The 19,550-nt window shown below is 39.6% G+C and overlaps 1 protein-coding gene across 3 annotated transcripts in view; it reads right to left on the minus strand.

Annotated features, from left to right (window-relative positions):
- The window catches only part of RALGAPA1 (Ral GTPase activating protein catalytic subunit alpha 1), a 145,074-nt gene that overhangs the window by 95,826 nt on the left and 29,698 nt on the right, over positions 1-19,550 (minus strand). For 2 of the 3 annotated variants that reach the window (XM_064148946.1, XM_064148955.1), the window contains exons 13-17: positions 18,064-18,212; positions 16,727-16,856; positions 15,762-15,999; positions 12,760-12,921; positions 8,349-8,489 (exon numbers count right to left, since the gene is read on the minus strand). In XM_064148946.1, coding sequence (XP_064005016.1) covers positions 8,349-8,489; positions 12,760-12,921; positions 15,762-15,999; positions 16,727-16,856; positions 18,064-18,212 — 820 coding nt within the window. The remainder of the gene's footprint in view (positions 1-8,348; positions 8,490-12,759; positions 12,922-15,761; positions 16,000-16,726; positions 16,857-18,063; positions 18,213-19,550) is intronic. The other variant, XM_064148965.1, reaches the window with a different exon arrangement.

Consider the following 19,550-nt stretch of genomic DNA (forward strand, 5'->3'; position numbering starts at 1 on the left):
AATCTGTAAAAGAGGCGCTCACATTTTTCTTAAGAGCATCAGAGTTGGAACTGAATTTTCTCATATTTTCCTCCTGAGCACAGCATAGAAACTGGAGGAATGAGATACAACTGTATTTAATTAAACATGTATATTGGAAGAAAAAGGGCTATCTCCATGCTCCATTTTTCAGAGGTTAGAATTTTGAAATAAAGTTTGGCCTGACAGAAAACTTACTGAGCTGTAAAAAAGCTCTTAGACAGGAAATAAAGAGGTTTGTACAGGAAAGAGGGAGCAGACATCCAAGCTATTTTGGAAAATAAACATGAACTGAAAATCATCAGATACAGCCTAATTCATTATTGCTTACTTCTCTCTTCAGCTTTAATCAGCGACTAAATTCTCATTGTTGCTCCTGCTCAACTTAACTCTAACTAACGCCCTCTGAAATGAATGATCTTTCTCTAGTGTGACCAGCAGGTCTAGAGAGAGAATTCTGCCCCTTTGGTCTTTTGAGAGCCCACCTTAAATACTGCATCTAGTTCTGGTGCCCCCGTCACAAAAAGCACACAGCTGTTGGAGCTACAAAGATGATCCAAAGGCTGGAACACCTCTGCTATAATGACGTACTGAGAAAGCTAGGGCTGTTCAGCCTAGAGAAGAAAAGACCCCAAGGGAACCTTATAGCTGCCTTCCAGTACCTGAAAGGATGGATACTATGGGAAGGCTGGAGAGGCACTTATCATAAGGGTGTCTAGCAACAGGACAAGAGGGAACGAGTCTAAACTGAGGGAGAGTATGTTTACACTGGATCTCAGGAAGCAAATCTTCAGTACAAGGGTGGAAAGACCCTGGAATAGGCTGCCCAGGAATGCTCCATGGATGCCTCCTCCATGGGGGTGTTCAAGGCCAGGTTGACCTAGGCCTTGAGAAGCCAAGTCTAGTTGAAAAGTGTCCCTGCCCACGGCAGGGAGGTTGGAGAAAGTGACCTCTAAAGCTCCTTTCAACCCAAGCCACTCTAGGATTCTATGAAACACTCTATTGACTTAAGAAGAGATTAACACCGGTTATGCTTACGTAGTCTCGAAGTTATTCCTTACAGCTACAAAGAAAGAAGTATAGGATTCAGCCAAAACACACATATGGTAATGTCATATTTGAGAATAATACATGGAACTACAATACATCGATTGCATCTTCAGCCTTCAATATGCAGCTTTCACACCTTTTATAAACTCAAGCTTATCTAAAGCAGCAGCCTGTGCATGCATGCAGTTGTGATTTTACAGGATGTTAAACATCACAAGATGTAGAACTCCAAAAGCACGCCAAGCAGCTCCACACATTGAAACAAATTCAGCTAGATTTCTTTCAATGTTGATCCAGGACTAATTTTAGGTGCTTAGGTAGACATGACTAGCACATACAAGTACAGAAAAAACATCTTCCAACAATGTGTGGTGCTTCTAACAATAGAGATTTCTTTTCTGTAGACCAGAGGAAAAAATAAGGAAATTAAAATTATACTGTTATTGCAGTATCAGCACTGAAAATACAATGTTTGAAACCACAGAACAGTTCCTTCATAACCAAGGCTCATCCTTGCACACAGGCATACAGTCAAACTGGGGCACCATCAGCTCCTGTGGAGTTTTCACTAACTACATTGCAACAGTGCTCCAGAAAGCACACTGCACATACTCAGGAGAAATGCTGGTCTGGTTCCTCATATACTACAGTGAGGAAGAGATTGTGTGAGACTGGCTTGAACCACCAATTTCAATCTCTACTTACATCACTCTCACTTTTTTTTTCCTCTGTAGGAAGGCAGAAAGGAAAGGTAGTTTCTCAGCATCAAGTGAGAGACAGACATGCTATAAGAAAAACTCACTGACATATTCTGGCAAGATAGCATGAGTGCAAGTAGAAGACTGCCAGACAGCTCTGTGACAGGATTGTATTTAATAATAGAATCATAGAATCATAGAATCAACCAGGTTGGAAGAGACCTCAAAGATCATCCAGTCCAACCTATCACCCAGCCCTAGCCAGTCAACTAGACCATGGCACTGAGTGCCTCATCCAGTCTTTTCTTGAAGACCCCCAGGGACGGTGCCTCCACCACCTCCCTGGGCAGCCCATTCCAATGGGAAATCACTCTCTCTGTGAAAAACTTCTTCCTAACATCCAGCCTATACCTACCCTGGCACAACTTGAGACTGTGTCCCCTTGTTCTATTGCTGGTTACCTGGGAGAAGAGGCCAACCCCCACCTGGCTACAATGTCCCTTCAGGTAGTTGTAGACAGTAATAAGATCACCCCTGAGCCTCCTCTTCTCCAGGCTAAACAGGCCCAGCTCCCTCAGCCTCTCCTCATAGGATTTGTGTTCCAGGCCCCTCACCAGCTTCGTTGCCCTTCTCTGGACATGTTCCAGTACCTCAACATCTTTCTTGAATTGAGGGGCCCAGAACTGGACACAGTACTCAAGGTGTGGCCTGACCAGTGCTGAGTACAGGGGAAGAATAACCTCCCTTGTCCTGCTGGCCACACTGTTCCTGATGCAGGCCAGGATGCCATTGGCTCTCTTGGCCACCTGGGCACACTGCTGGCTCATCTTCAGCTTACTATCTATCAGTACCCCCAGGTCCCTTTCCTCCTGGCTGCTCTCCAGCCACTCAGTCCCCAGCCTATAGCGCTGCTTGGGGTTATTGTGGCCAAAGTGCAGAACCCTGCACTTGGCCTTGTTAAATCTCATCTCATTGGCCTCTGCCCACCCATCCAGCCTGTCCAGGTCCCTCTGCAGGGCTCTCCTACCTTCCAACAGATCAACACCTGCTCCTAGCTTGGTGTCATCTGCAAACTTACTGATGCTGGACTCAATGCCCTCGTCCAGATCATCAATAAAGATATTGAACAGGACTGGGCCCAGCACTGATCCTTGGGGAACACCACTAGTGACTGGCTGCCAACTGGACGTGGCACCATTCACCACCACTCTCTGAGCTCTGCCATCCAGCCAGTTCTTGATCCAGCACAGAGTGAATCTGTCCAAACCATGAGCTGCCAGCTTGGCTAGGAGCTTCTTGTGGCAGACAGTGTCAAAGGCTTTGCTGAAGTCCAAGTAGACTACATCCACAGCCTTCCCCACATTCACCAGGCGGGTAACCTGATCATAAAAGGAGATCAGGTTGGTGAGGCAGGACCTGCCCTTCCTAAACCCATGCTGGCTGGGCCTGATCCCTTGGCTATCCTGTAGGTGCTTTGTGATGGCACCCAAGATGACCTGTTCCATGACCTTGCCTGGCACTGAGGTCAGGCTCACAGGTCTGTAGTTTTCTGGCTCCTCCTTACGACCCTTCTTGTGTATGGGAATCACATTGGCCAGCTTCCAGTCTTCAGGGACCTCTCCAGTGAGCCAGGACTGCTGATAAATGATGGAGAGTGGCTTGGCCAGCTCAGCTGCCAGCTCTCTCAGCACCCTAGGGTGGATCCCATCCGGTCCCATGGACTTGTGAGGATCCAAGTGACTTAGCAGATCCCTTACTGCTTCCTCATGGATTAGAGGGGGACTGTACTGGTCCCTGACTCCATCCACCACTTCAGGAGTCCAGCTGTCCTGGAGACAACCTGTCCCACTAGTGAAGATTGAGGCAAAGAAGGTGTTAAGCACCTCTGCCTTTTCCTCATCCTTTGTCACTCTATTCCCCTCTCTATCTAACAAGGACTGGAGGTTGTCCTTGGCCCTTCTCTTGCTATTCATATATTTAAAGAAACACTTTTTATTTTCCTTGGCAGCTGTGGCCAGCCTGAGCTCCAAGTGGGCTTTTGCCTCTCTAATTTTTCCTCTACAAGACCTAGCAACCTCCTTGAACTTCTCCTGGGACACCTCCCCTCTTTTCCAAAGGTGATACACTCTCTTTTTAATCTTTAATTCCTTCAGCAGCTCCCTGCCCATCCAGCCTGGCTGCCTCCCTCGTCGGCTCATCTTCCGGCTCAGTGGCACTGCCTGCTCCTGTGCCTTCAGGAGTTCTTTCTTGAAGCAGGTCCAACCTTCCTGGACCCCTTTGTTTCTAAGGGCTATTTCCCAAGGAACTTTCTGAATTAGTTCCTTAAATAGGCTGAAGTCTGCCCTTCGGAAGTCCAGTGTGGAGGTTCTGTTGATGCCCCTCCTGGTTTCTCCACGTATTGAAAACTCTATAATTTCATGGTCACTGGACCCCAGGCAGCCTCCAACCACCACATCCCCTACCAGCCCCTCTCTATTTGTGAGCAGCAGGTCAAGCAGGGCTGCCCCCCTGGTAGGCTCACGTAACAGCTGGGATAGGAAGTTGTCTTCCACACATTGCAGAAACCTTCTAGACTGCTTCTTCTCTGCAGTGTTTAAGTCCCAGCAGATGTCTGGTAGGTTAAAGTCGCCCACCAGAACAAGGGCAGGTGATCTTGAGGCAGCCTCCAGTTGCTTAAAGAGTAATAAATCAACCTCTTCTTCCTGGTTGGGTGGTCTGTAACAGACTCCAACCAGGATATCAGCCTTGTTGGCCTTCGCCTTAAGTCTCACCCATAATGACTCAACTTGATCATCCCTGATTTCTACCTCCATGACATCCAGAGCATCCCTAATATACAGAGCCACTCCCCCGCCCTTTCTCCCTTGCCTGTCTCTCCTGAAGAGTCTGTAGCCATTGATTACAGCACACCAATCATGTGAGCCATCCCACCACGTTTCAGTGATGGCGACAATATCATAGTTTCCCTCCAGCACCAGAGCTTCCAGCTCCTCTTGTTTGTTACCCATACTGCGTGCATTAGTGTACATGCACTTCAGCTGGGCTGCTGCTTTTACTCCTAGCTCTAGCCTACCTTCCTCAATTCCCTTTGATTTATCTCTGGTGCTGTCATGTTTAACCCCCTCCCCCTTCCATTCTAGTTTAAAGCCCTCTCAACAAGCCCAGCCAGCTCATGTGCCAGGGTCCTTCTCCCCTTCTGTGATAGTTGTGTCCCATCTGCTGATTGCAGACCTGTGGCAAGATGAAGTTCCCCAATATCAAAGAATCCAAAGTTATGTTGGATGCACCAACCTCTGAGCCACTTGTTCATCAAATATGCTTTCTTATTCTTCTCTGTATTCCAGCTAGTTAAGCTAGTTAAGAAAGCAGAGCAAAAATAACCTATTTTGCTTCTCAATTTTTAATTTGAATTATAGAAGAATGCCATCATCCTGTGAGTTTCTGAGATTAAAGAACAACTACAACCATACTGACACTACAGTTACGATTTCTTTATATTTAATGATTACTTACTGACCAGTGAGCAAGGTCATAGGGGCCTAATATGTATCTCACTTTCATGTTAATACTTCCTTTGATTCTTTTAGTCCCAATAAGTAAAGATCATTCACCTGTTCTTACAGCCCATTGCTTCCAGCAATCTTGCCTACATCTTGCTGAAACTTTTTTTTTTTAAATAAGTAGTCTCATACATGAAAATTGTCAACAGTTACAGGAACAAAGGGTTTTACTAGATATCCTACAAACAGGTAGTGCAGCACTGCAACAGGCTGCCCAGGGAGGTGGTTGAGGCCTCATTCCTGGAGATATTCAAGGTAAGGCTCAACAGGGATCTGGGCAAATTGATTTAGTTGAGGATGTTCTTTCTTACTGCAAGGGAGGGTTGGATGGGATGACCTTAGAGGCCCCTTCCAACCCAAACCATTCCATGATTTTATGAAAAGTGTAAGACTTCATTTCCTATGATTTTGACAGGTTAAAATGCCTTTTAGAAATACTGCATATTTGCAACTACTGCACTGTCACAAATCACTTTACTAACTAAACCAAAAAAGCATAAACCTCCTCCTTCACTTTCCAGATTCCATTTGAAAACTTGCAAATATTCTGCATGTGGAAATAAGGCAAAATTAAAGAGGCTACTTGAAGAAATCACAAAGCTAGGAAAAGGATCCTCTAAGATACTAGATACCTGAATGCCTATACTGGGCTGTAATAAATTTTGCCAACTGGCTCACTGATCTTCAGGCTGAAACATCACAGAAGTAGCAAATTATAGTGGAGTGTTCTGCTTTACTCTTGAATTAATATACTGTGCTGTATATAAGGTAAAGGTTTTGGCATAAATGCTTTCTTTCAAACTACCTGTCAAGGTTCAAGAGTGTTCAAAGAGGAGTTTCACAGCTAAAAAGGAGCTAATAGTACACTATAGAAGATTAGGGCATCCTAATTTTTTTTCCACTAGCTTGGATCTGAAAGTCAGTTTAGATAACAGGGATATGCATATAATCAGGAAATAAGAGGAAGGGCTTTTACAGGTACCTAACATCATTAAAGTACACTCATGACAGAAACACCTATTTCCCAAATTACACGTTGTGCCTCCAGACACAGAAGGCTTTAGGAAAAGAATGTATTTACTGCAGGAAGAAAAGCCAGGGAAAATGACAAAGCTCTGTTTGAAAAAAAAAAAGAGACAGAGCACAACTTTGCAAAGAAATGCAGAAAACTAAAAGAGCAAAGCACACTCTGATCCAGTAGAAAGTTTTTCCTTTACTCTGCTACCTCCCCATCCACATTCTAAAGGCTTGCTTTTCTTCCCTACAAGTTTTCAGTCTAGCAGTGTTCAAGACTCTTGCACCCATCTGTTTGAGAAGACAGCATCTAAGGCTACATTTCTGTGTTAGAAATGCAGTGGTCTGTAAAATCATTTCACTTCTAAGAATTACTGTGGTCATATAGTATTTGTATTGGATGAGTGTATTCACAGAAAGAACAATATGAAGAAAGCCACAAAGTTTAGGACACATCAGAAGATGTAAGTGAAGACTTTTCAGAATCATAGATGATAAAACTGACTGCAAAAGCACTTTTGTCTTCTTTAAGATAGGATAATTAAGTAACAGTGACTATATGACTAAATAATAGCTCATTCCCTTCTCACTCTTAAGATCTTAAGAACTGACTATTTCAAACAATGCCATGATCTGGTAACATCTTCTTCCTGGTAAGTTGTTCATGTACCATTCCTATTAAAAAAAAAATCATATCTAAGTCCCAGTAATTTATATTTCAGAACAGATAACCTTTGCAGCCAGACATTCACTAAATCTTTTACATATAATTTGCATTTTACTATTCTTTGTGGTTTAAAACTTTGCATTCATGTATGTTATGATTTTTCATTGTGAAAGTCTGGTCTCTGGCTCCCTGAGCTTCCTTGGCTCTCCCTTTGTTTTGGGACTGAATACCAAGGTACCAAGCTTCTGTTTCACAATAAGACAACTTATTTTTTGCACACATAAAACAGAGTTATGAAAATACAGTTCTTACTATTTCTTGGGCAACAAAAGCAGGCCAGAGAAACAGAAAATAACAAAAAAGATAAATCTACAATTAAATAATTACTGCCATTAAGTCATATTTCTACTGTTTTGACTATATCTATAGTCCTGCCACTGTGTCACCTTCCACTCACTGAAACAAAGGCATAATCTAAGTGTCAGCCTTTTAATTCCATACACCACTAATTTACACCTATGTAATAACTGGAGGGAAAAAAAAACCAACCAACCCAAATGAAACCCAAAAAAGCACCAAAAACCCAACATAACCTGTCAAGTCACATGTATGCAACCTTAAATTATGTGATAATCTAATCCTTGAACCTATTTCTTCAAAGAAAATGATCCAGAGCAATCTACTGCCAAATTCCTAGCCAACCACTCTGCTGGGCCAAATAATGTGGAGGAAAACTACCACTCTGTAAAAAATAGACCATTTAGAAAACAGAACCACAAAACATAGCACTTCAGAATTTCAAACTGCATAGATTTTTAAATGTTTCTACATATTATGCAAAACCAGGCATGCTGTAAAGTGTTTTATATGACACCACATACTTCAGACATCCTTTTTTTCATGGGAGCTAAGGTATATAATTATCGTGGTTGTCCACACAACATCTGTGACACTGAGTTAAACTTAAAGATGCAAATAACAAATGCTCTTCCTTTCCATCCCTCATCACAAATAAAAACCTTTGAGTTAGTTGTACTCTCTGGTAGACAGATGCTACAGTACTGCTTAGCAAGAAATTGAAAGTAAATTTCTCTAATTTTCACTTTTATGATGGTAAACATTGGCACAGCACTAACTTCTAACAGTTCCAGAGTGAATTGCAAAAGTAACATGGTATTTTACATCACTCAAAATATTCATTCTTAATCTCTTCCCCTCTCCCCCCACCCCCGCCCGGTTTTTATTTTTACTTTGAAAAGCTTAATGATTTAGCAGGATTTGAAAGCAGAAGGTCTTAAAAAGTGACAAAGGGGGTGCAGAAATTAGCAGAGGTGGCACTACCTGAAAGCTCATCAGAAAGGGGAGTGAGAACAATATCAGGCAAGAAGGGTTTGGAAGTATGGATCAGAACAGGAGCACTTTTAGCACTGCGTATATAGGCCGATGGCAGAGCACATTCACCAATGGATCGGCTTCTCATGGCTTTAAAAAGGAAAAGAAAGAAGTGGGGAAGGAAAAAAGAAGAGTGACTATAATGAAAGGCTTGTGTCACAGAAAAAGCAGCAACAGAGAAAACAAAGATAAAAAGGAAGAAAATTCAAAAATTAAAACATTTCAGCACGGCAGATATTGGCAGAGCTGTAAGAAAGGAAAAAAAAAAATCAGTGGACACATAAGACATTTTGAGTTTTCAACTTTTATGTAAAGCACCAACCATGCCTTTATGATGATGATTACCGAGATTTTGCATTCAAAAATCAATAAACTAATTAACAATTTTTCTCCCATTGCATCAGGGTTGAAAAATCAAAGTTAAAGTTACTCCATAGGCACTCAGAACTTGAAAATCTTTAACATAAAAAGCAGCTTATACTACATGTGCATTTTTCTAATTTCCTTTGGTTTATTCCTGAAAAAGCATCTCTGAATTTTACACATACCCATACTCTGGAATTCACGAGTCTCCAAAAGAGATTCAAAAGCATGTGGAGAAAATGACTCATTCTGTGTGGGAAAATTTGTGACACAACTTTGCTGCAGTTCCACATTAGAAATGAAGCAAAATGGTTTGACAACAAGAAGTATTAAATTCTTTCTTATTCATAGTGTCTGGCTTTTAATAAATACTGGATAAACCTTGCTAAACTGATCCTAATTCCCCTTCTTTCACATCTGCCAACAGACATAGAGAATGGTAAACTTAGGTAAGAATTGTGGCACCATGGTCAAGGTCGTATCTGCAGCTTTTCTGACAGACTTAAAATGAATTTTTATGATATTTGTTTTCCTTTGTCAGAGTAAGACACAGCAAGAATTCATACTCCATTCAAAGTACACCTGAAGATCTTCAAAAAGTAGTATCTATTGCTCTGAGCAGCTTCCTTGCCAAACTGTTGCAAATTTGGCATTTTAAAATAGCTGCTGAGCTTGTATTAAGGAAACTTCAGTGCATCCTAACAGGAATATTGTCTGTACAATATTTAATCACTCCGAACTTTTCTCTTTTTTTCAAAACAGAAATATTGTCCATACAGTATTTAATCACTCTGAACTTTTCTCTTGTTTTCAAAACAACATGGAATATAGCTTAGAATCTTCAAGCTCCTGACCTGCATGGGAATCAGAATTACACGACTGGAGTGCAGTGAAGGCTGAGTACACCACACTTCTATGTCAGCTTAATGAATTGCCCCTAACACCAACAAGCAGATAACTTGGGTAGGACAATGTATGCAGAGCACAAAACACATTTGACAAATTCAAAGGACAGACATGTTAAGACTGATGCCATATTCTATTAAACTTAATTTATAAGACAGAAATCGGGTTTTTTAAAAGGCTATTATTTGAAAGGCTTTAGCACCTCTTTGATGAAGATACAGTAATAATATTCAGGATACAGTGACAGATGCATTACATTCATCATATTGCATATTAGAATGAATGTAGGCAAGAGAAAGAAGTAACAAGCTATCAAATAAATCTTAAAGGTGTTTTCTAACCTAAATGATTCTACGACTGTAAGTAAACCTAGCTTTGGAGACTGAATAATGTGTTCATCACAAATCTTAACATAAAGTGTCCCTTGTAATTTGACTGGACCTTTGCCACCACAGCAGACTGACACTCAAAATTTGGAAGGTGGAAATTCTCCAAAACCTTTGGCAGGAAATTTGCAGTGTATTATTGTTGAAAGCAAAATTAAGTTTGAGATACGGTAAAAGGAAAGTGTGATGTCAGTGAATTATGGTTTTTAATAACCTACTTAATCAAATGTGACACATCTTAAGCAGAAAAAGACAATAGCAGAATGTGGAGTAGGTACATGACAGTTTATAACCTTACACTGTTGTCTACAGACAGAAGCACAATGAAAGATTAGTAAATTCTTTCTCATCTGTTATTTTCCTAGGACTAAAACCTTCTGCCTACGCCACAAATTCTGTATCTAGCACTATAGAAGATTTTTCAACCCATATGCGTATCACATTTAAAGGCCCTTTCCAAAGAATTACTTTACATAAGTTCAGTCTAAAAATGTTAACACTGCATATAAGAAAAGCTGTGATTTTTCTCTGAGTAACACACACATACACACAAATTTGGTGCAGCCATAAATATGTGCTGGCATGAGGATGGCTCAAAAAAGAGAGGCGCACAGATGTACACAAAACGTGTACAACACAAAAGAGACAAAAAAGAAACCCCAGCTTTTTCTTGCTATAAAAATCCAACATGCACATCCCCTCCTACTCAGATACAGAGCATATTACTTGCAGTCACAAAATATACCACATTCCAGATATCATGCAGCATATCTGAGGTCTGACTGAATTCCAGACTTAGCTTACAAAGCTACTGTTAAACTGAAGGGAAAAATCTGACAGGTGAAATGTTCTACAGAAAATTTTACTTATTGTAACTATTTTTTTTAAATTATGTGACCCTGTGCTAACTGAAATAGATAAAGAGGCATCCAAATAGCTCTCTCAGCAGACCTGACAGACAAAAACAAGCAACTGTTTGCGGACAGTTAAAACACGCTTTTCCAACATGTTCTTCACTAACAAAATTGAATAGTTTGGGATTCTGGCTTTGGCAACACTTTTTGAGCCTTTTATCTTTTAAAATTACCCTATTAGTGCTGTGATACTTGTCCACAGCTGGTATTCTGTAATATACAAAAAGCTGAAACTTTAACTGGTTACAGTAATGCAAAGTTGGCTTATTAATATCAAATATGTAAGATAATTGGAGGAAAGGAACAAAAGCATGGAAGCTAAAGTACAGTGAAACTAAAATCAGATTATTTTGCTGCTAACCAGGTCAATGTGTAGCTTGATTAGGATAAATTTCAATCAATTTAGGGCTAACATCATATAAATACTCATCTTTCAAACAGCAGCAAAACAAAACCATTAATAAATTGACCAAACAACATAACCGACTGACAGAATATCTGACATATTAACAATTTGGGAAGGAGAAATTTTAACATGAGCTTTACCTTGTTAAGACAATTAAGATTTAAAACAAAAGCAATGCAACAGCTAATTACAGGCTACCTACAGTGAAGCAGAAATTACATTTAAACTATCTATGATCCATAAGGAAAACTTCATTCAAACTAGATGTTGTCAGCAAGAAATACAGGAAAAGCTATGTAGTATCTGAATGCATAAAAAAAGAATTTAGAGTACTGACTTAATCTTCTCATGTCTGTACTGCTAGTAGAACAATTAACTCTCCCACATGACAGAAGTCTTATGAGAGAACTTTATTTTTTAAATGGAAATTTTTGAAGAATATTCAAATAAAATTCTTTGGCTAAATAGCCTCTGTGAATTAAAAACCCTGCAAATATTTCAGGAAAAAGAAAGAAAATGTTGATTTCTGAAAAGCTGACATAGTTATATATTCACTTGCCAATATGCATGCCTAGTTTACAAAACTATGTCAGAATATACTTGCTTCCAAGAAGTATCAGTGAAGCAACCACACACAAAGACTACAGAAGTAGTAAAAGAAGAGAAGAGATATTCCTCAAATGGTTTCTATTTCCAATAAAAAGTAAAATCAGCTAAATTTTCCTTAAGGGATTGCTGAATTCATCAATAAGAGACAAAAGATAAATTTATAGTCCAGTTTATGTTATGATATTATTACCAAATCATACAAATGAGCACTTTGAGCAATGCAGCTAAACTACTGTTTAGCGTCACTCATTTCTAACACAGAAAGTATATCTGCAATAAGGTGGTTGAAATATAGACAGCTTTGGAAACTGACAACTGCACACTCAGTGTCAATCCTTCATTAATGCAAGATTCAGGGTCTAATAGAAGAATACATTTTATGAACTGTGCGTATTTCTCACACCTCTCTTTGCACAGCTGGAAAATAATATTCAACCTATTTTGTGCAAACTTTATAAAAACACACACTTACAAAGACTTTTCTTACCCACCTATCCACGCCACTGCTTTATTATTTTTCATGTACATGCATGTATTACTTCTGCAATCCAGCTTAAGTATGCAATCAAACTCATTCATAGTTCGGACTGCACTACTTGCATTTGCAGGAACTGTAGTTTTAGTAACCACAAGCTATTAAAGCTTCATAATTTATACATTTAACTACTAACAGTATACTGTTGTGGGAAGAAACTATCCAAGCTGCTGCAGAAGCCAGTTATGAATTCCCTTTCCTTTCCCAAATGTCAGCTACTTCAGCTGCTACAGATACGTACCAACTGTTTTCTGACGGACTATGCTTCTCGCCTTTTCTGTTCCTGGAGAGCCGGTGGTTGTAGCGCTGCGTTGTCTCATCGGTGCTTGCCCAGGCTGATCACGACTCCAGCCTCTAGAAAAGGACTTGTCGACCGAAGATTTGGGGAATTCATGCCCCACTCCTGCAAAAAAACGAATTGCAAATCGTTCACTGCTACTGCAGTGTCACCAGGTAGGTATTTGTAGTTGTGCTCTTTCCAAGGGTTCTAAAGCTGGACAGAGTAAGTCAGCAAAGCTAAACAGCTCAGTACTGGCTTTTAAGAATATAAACCTAGTCAGTGAGCATTAATGTTGCAGGATACTTAACTTGTTCAGAAGTTTTGTGCTATTAAAACTACTGTGATTTTCCCTTCCAACCAATCAAGCGCAACATCACAAGAAAACTGGGTTTACAAGAGTTGTAGCCTAACAAACCATGTAACTAGAGAACATTTTCCTTTGCCGTTCCCATTAAACAAGGCACACAAAATCATACAGTACAAATCATTAATATTGTGGCATTTTTCCCAAATAATTTTGTGACATCTGAGAGCCATGAAATAAAGATGATAGAATATTTTAACATAAAATGCAAAAGCCAGGGGGAAAAAAGGGGGAAAAAAAGGAAAAAAAACCCCAAGAATCACAGAATGTTAGAGGTGGAAAGGGACCTCCAGAGATCATTAAGTCCAATCTCCCTGCCAAAATCAGGATCACCTAGGGTAGTCCATACAGGAATGCATCCAGGTGGCTTCTGAAAGTCTCCAGAGAAGACTCCACAACCTCTCTGGGCAGCCTGTTCCAGTGCTCCGTCACCCTCACTGTAAAGAGCTTTCTCCTTACATTGAGGTGAAACCTTCTATGTTCCAGTTTGTATCCACTGTTTCTTTCTTATTCCTGCACACCACCGAAGAGATTGGCCCCCTCCACTTGACACATACCCCTCAGAGATTTACAGACATTAATCAGATCTCCTCTCAGTCTTCTCCTTTCAAAACTAAACAGCCCCAGGTCTCCACAGGGGAGATGCTCGAGTCCCTTAACCACGACGGGCTCAGAGAACAAGGCTCCTTGGAAAGTGGCAAAAAAAAAAAAGACTACAACCAATATGAAAGAAAGATGGAACAAATTTGCATTTGAAGATTTATATTGAGGTAGGTAAAGCTCACATGAGGAACTATCAAAAACAATGGTATGCAAAAAGAAAGTCTACTGAAGAATATGTGCAGTGTATTTTTATTACATACTGAATTCACATAATCCAAACTTGTACTTGATAAAACTACTACAATCATTAAAAGGGCATCATGTGAGGAAGTGAGCCCTCGTACATGCTCATTACTATTAGCAAATGATCAAGACCAAGGAAATCTGGCATAACTTGAATTATATTTATTACTTCCAAAGCTGGATTTAACTCTCCAGTGTACATTTAATAATGGAGGCTTTCTCTAGACCTCTATTATGAAGGCTAATATAAGGTTTTCTCGTGTGGCTCAGTATGTGTAATAGAGAGGATTCAGAACTTTTTAAGCCCATATTAAGAAATCCAGACTAATTTTCATTCCGCATCAGATCTTTTATTTTTAACTGTGTCTTTTTTGCAAGAAAAATAAAAAAGCTGTGTAGCACAGGAAAACAGAAGTGTATGGTCTGTAACAACCTCTCATGATCAGTTACATTTTTTTGTCCAATTGTCACATACTAGAAAAACAAAATTAATATGTTAATAATGGCTCTGCCCAAGATGAAAGATTTGGAAAGATGTAAAATGTCTCCAGCAAAATGTATGTATTCAGTGCAGCAGAACAGGGAATTGTGCAAGTACTGAAGAGGGGAATGATGAGAGTGGTGAAGGGACTGGAGGGAAAGTCTTATGACTAACTCCAGGCTAACCAAGCAGCTGGGCTTGGTTAGCCTGGAGGAGACTCAGAGGGGACCTTATCATGCTCTACAACTAACCTGAAAGGAAGTTGTAATAAGGTGGGGATCATGCTCATCCTCCAGGCAACTTGTGCCAAGACAAGAGGGCTTGGGCTGAAGCTGCACCAAGGGAGGGTTAGGTTGGATGTTAGGAAGCACTTCCTGATGGGAAAAGGGTCATTAGACAGTGGAATGGACTGCCCAGGGAGGTGGTGGAGTCACCATCCCTGGAGGTGTTTAAGGAAAGATTGGATGTGCCATAGTCTAGTGGATGTGGTGATGTTAGGTCATAGGCTGACCTGATGATCTCAGGTCTATTCCAGCCGCAATAATTCTGTGGTTCTTTGAAAAACAGACTACAGGAATATTCTCTAAGAGAGGAAATCCACATAGACTATTTCTCACTGGTGAGAACCCTGTTTTTTCATTTTTATTACTCATTCTGAGTATAACCCTGTCTCTAAGGTCCCAAAGTACTTTTTAAACAAGAACAGTATTGCCACTCCTGCTTCACAGAAATAGAAACAAAGAAAGAAGTTGTTGCTTGTTGTCATGTGAAGAAAGTCACTCGGAGAGTCCAAGCTTTGCAACTCACAACCCAGCCCTCTATCCAGAAGGAGACAGACTTCCTGGTCCTTATCAATTCCATAATGACACCATTACAAGGAAATACCCACTTCCTCTCTCCATATTCTATCCTATAGAGTACTTCTTGAATTGTCTGGGAATCAGCTTAAAAACAGGACACTTTTAACAGTATGAATGGTACCATTCTCTTAAATAGCCTCAAGATCATGTCAACAAAACCTGTCTTCACCATGGCTTAGTGATGAATTAATATCCTAACAAAACTTTGTTTATCTTAACATTTCATTTTTAAACAACATTCACTGGATTTCAGGATCAATATTCCAACTGTGCATGCAAAAGGCACTTGCTAGCTTGCTATATATATATATATATCTCCACACACTACAAAGGCTAGACCAAAATTATGCTGTGCCCAACATCTCATTACCCCAATTACAATTCAAGTGATGCATTCACAGTGTTGACTTACCTTTGCCTTTGTGTTTTTTCTGCTTCTGCTCACTCAATTTATCCAATGGCAAGTCACTGAGGTCCAGGCTATACAAATTTCTAGCTAATACTTTAGTTAGTGTCTCCATTGTCAGTGACCACTCAGTGGCCAGCTCTTCCCAATATGTCAGTGATGACATTACAGACAGCAAGTCATCCCAGAGCTCTCGAGAGATGTACACATTTAGATTTGCTTTGATCCAAGCTACTATAAGAGTCTAAAATAATAAAGGAAGAAAAGTTAGGCTCTGAACATAAGATAACATTCAGATGTTGCTTCTTAAGAGGAATCTTCTAACTGCCACTGAACTTTCTGTGCAGTCCTGACACTCTTTGTGATCAATACACACAGATTTCTCATGAATTATTAAATGTTAACACAGGTTTCTGAGAGACAGAAACAACAAGTTTGACTCATAAAAGACTTTTCAGTTATCTCACAAGTTTTGACAGTTTTGTAGTACTGTTCTCAATTAGTTCTCATCACATTTGTATCTCGTATATTCTTTTTCTTCCCCTACTAAAGAGATCTTACAGATCCTATTCACAGATAAGCCACCACAACAGCCTTCTGCAGCTGCACACTTTGAAATGATTTGCAGTAAGGAGTAAAAATTCAGTTGGTTAAGCACGGATGGCAGAGATTTTGTGCTGACTTGAGCTAATTTAGCAATAGAAGCAGGCTAAAACTGCACAGATTCACAGCTACCCTGAAGCAATTGATGGATGGCAAATTTTTAATTCCACAGTAGGCCAAAAAACATTGTCATGGTTGAAATATCAGACAAAAAGTAACAAATGTAGTCAGTTCTTTAAACTACCCCATTCTCATCATCTGGGTAACATGATCGATGATTTAAGGTGACGAATCAGCCAACAGGGGTTGCTGCATCTAATCTCTTGGTCACAATTAAGCTGAATTAAAGTGAATGTATGTTTAATTGCCTGGAAAAGAGGTCCTGCAAGTCTTCCAGCTAACGTGGAGTTTTTCCTTCCTTGACATTGCAAGAAAGTTTGGGGTGGTATTTTCAGCACAGATTCAGTAACCCTGAGTAGCACAAGCAGCATCTGTTCCCTGCAAAACATTAAACTTAGAGTCACCATTCTGTTATACTTCTGTGTATACTTTTAAAGATAATAACAGAGCTTGACTTGTTTAAATACATTCCAAACAGGACAGAGTGATTAGAAAACAGTCTCTTTCGGTGGTTGCAAATGAAATTACTCAAATCTTCTTTTCACACTTGAGAGTAAGAAATCCCTGCTGCACTTTAACATGTTCTACCAGATCAAGTTATTGAACGTGATGGCACTTGAATGAAATTACAGGCAAAGGTTTTTTTTTTTCAACCTGAATTTTTTTTTTCCTTTCTGGCAAGTTCAGGCAATATTACACTATCATTAACATATTTTGATTATTTTGTATGGCATAGCATTTGCCATCACAGTCTAGAAATGCTTCTTTACAGTGATGTGAAACCAGAGAAGAAAATATTAATTTAGTGAAATCCGTCTTCTATTATTACTCTCATGTTTTCCAGAGGCTAGCCTTGAACTGACTCCTTTTCTCACAAGGGGAGACAAGCTTCACATTCACATGTAATGCCAGCTCACTTATCCAGAGGTTTAGGAAACGCTAGGAACATACAAAATGCAAGTCAACTTAAAACGGAGTAAATCAGATGTTTGAAATCTCCCTACCACTGCTTCCTTACAATACACTACCTCATTAGAGACAGCTTTTTAAAAGGAGTAGGGGAAATAATAGGAATTAATTTGGAAGTGCAGTCTCTTGTACCTGGCTAGGCACCTTAAGCACTGGAAAAGAACAAAAGATTTAAACAGTACACAGCCTCCTGTGCACAATTACAGATAAAGAGCAACCCACATCTGATTATGAGAGTTCCCTATGCTTATCAGAGGATTTTTGTTTATTTTTAACAGAGGCTGTGAAGCTTCATATGTCTTTCTGTATTTTAGCACTTTGACAGATGAGGAAAATGGCCTGGAAAAAAGTAATTAGGAGCTCCTTAAGAAGAGTCTGTAAATCCCAGCACACTCATTTTTTAAACTAAGAGCTAAGCTGTCTGAAACTAGTGAGGTGCTTACTGCTGGCTTTAACAGAGCAGATAACCACCTTCTCCGTGGTAAGCTGTCTGTATTTACTGGCTCAGATAAGCTGGTTCACATAGTCAACACCACTCCACTGTGTTTAGTACCAAGTAAATTTTCACATTTATCTTATAAACAAATAATCTAAGATAAAAGCATTAGCACTTTACCATGTCTTCTTGTCCATAGTCACTTGGACTACCATGTGCCGGTAGATATTAAGAATGCGTTTACACATATCAGTGTGTTCATCCAGCAGAGCTTTGATTTCATTTGCAGGTTCAAGAAAGAATATATTTGAAGAATTTATTATAAAAACCTGCAAGCAGAAAGAGTGGATGCTATGAGCATGAAGAATATTGGTATTTTCAGCAATTTAGCTGACAGTAACCAGAAAGAGAAAATCTTTGATTAACACAAAGGGTGCATATTTAAGTGTAAGGTAGCTAGACGTGATGATAAACAGAAGGAAAAATTTTGTCACTTCAGAGGTGACAAAGCAATTGAATGGGATGTCCAGAGAGGCTGTGGAGTTTCCTTCTCTGGAGGCATTCAAGACCCACCTGGATGTGTTCCTGTGTGCCCTACTCTAGGTGCTGCTGCTCTGGCAGGGGTTGGGACTGGATGATTTTTTGAGGTCCTTTCCTACCCCTAAGATTGTGTGACAAAGCAATAGTAAGACTGATTCCCCCTTCCCCCTTTTTTTCTACAAAGCTTATTTGCATACATTTGCTCTCAAATTTATATGGTACAACAAACTACTCATTACAATTATTTTAATACAATGAAAGAAAAACATCCTAGTAAAGAAGTTCACTGCACAAAAGTTCCACTGTAAGCCAACAACTGACCACTGTGTATTTCATCATGACAAAGCCTGCGCTGTGTTCTGGGAAACTAAAGTATTCATGCCACTGTGACCAATAAGGATTACCAAAAGTAGGAAACAAGATACAGTCTCCAAAGTGGTTGACTTCAGTGTACAGCAAATGAGGGCTTTCAGAATAAAAATTATGAACATTAAAGTAGGCAAGGACACTGTAGAAGTTACAGGAGCTGCTACTGAAGTGCTGTTACATTTTATTGTTAACTTTAGGAAGCATTCTAATCATAATTAGTCCTAGAGTCCCAATGACACTTTATTTGTCTGTCTTAATCCACGTGTATAGGAAATAATTGGTTCTACAGCTGTAATTTCTCTCTACTGATTTGGATTTTAATAATTAAAAACTATTAGTATACAACTTTACATTCCCCAGCCACAACTAAAGTGCCTAGAAATAAGTCTCTACAAGAATTAAGTGGGAAGAAGATTCAAGACCCAAGTCCTGGATTCTTGATTCTCAGAAAATCTCAGTGTGGCTCCAAGGTATGAAAACTCTCAAATTCAGACATGGTACTGGGTTAGAATGATGTCTTGACTCTACTTTGGATTAAAAATAACAAATATCTATTTGCTGGTCCAATAAACCTTCATCTAAAAGACTTCAATGTGAAGAATCTCTCAGACATTCTCAGATGTGCAAACCTCAGCAATACACTGAAAACACAGACAAAAGCACTTCTCTTTTTCTCTTTCTTTTCTCTGAAACATTTTGTAATTTAAACAGTCATTGTACAAAAAGGTTATGAAGCTTGTTGTCACATATTTGAATGT

The sequence above is a fragment of the Pogoniulus pusillus genome, chromosome 1 (genome assembly GCF_015220805.1).
Source record: "Pogoniulus pusillus isolate bPogPus1 chromosome 1, bPogPus1.pri, whole genome shotgun sequence".
NCBI classification, from domain to species: domain Eukaryota; kingdom Metazoa; phylum Chordata; class Aves; order Piciformes; family Lybiidae; genus Pogoniulus; species Pogoniulus pusillus.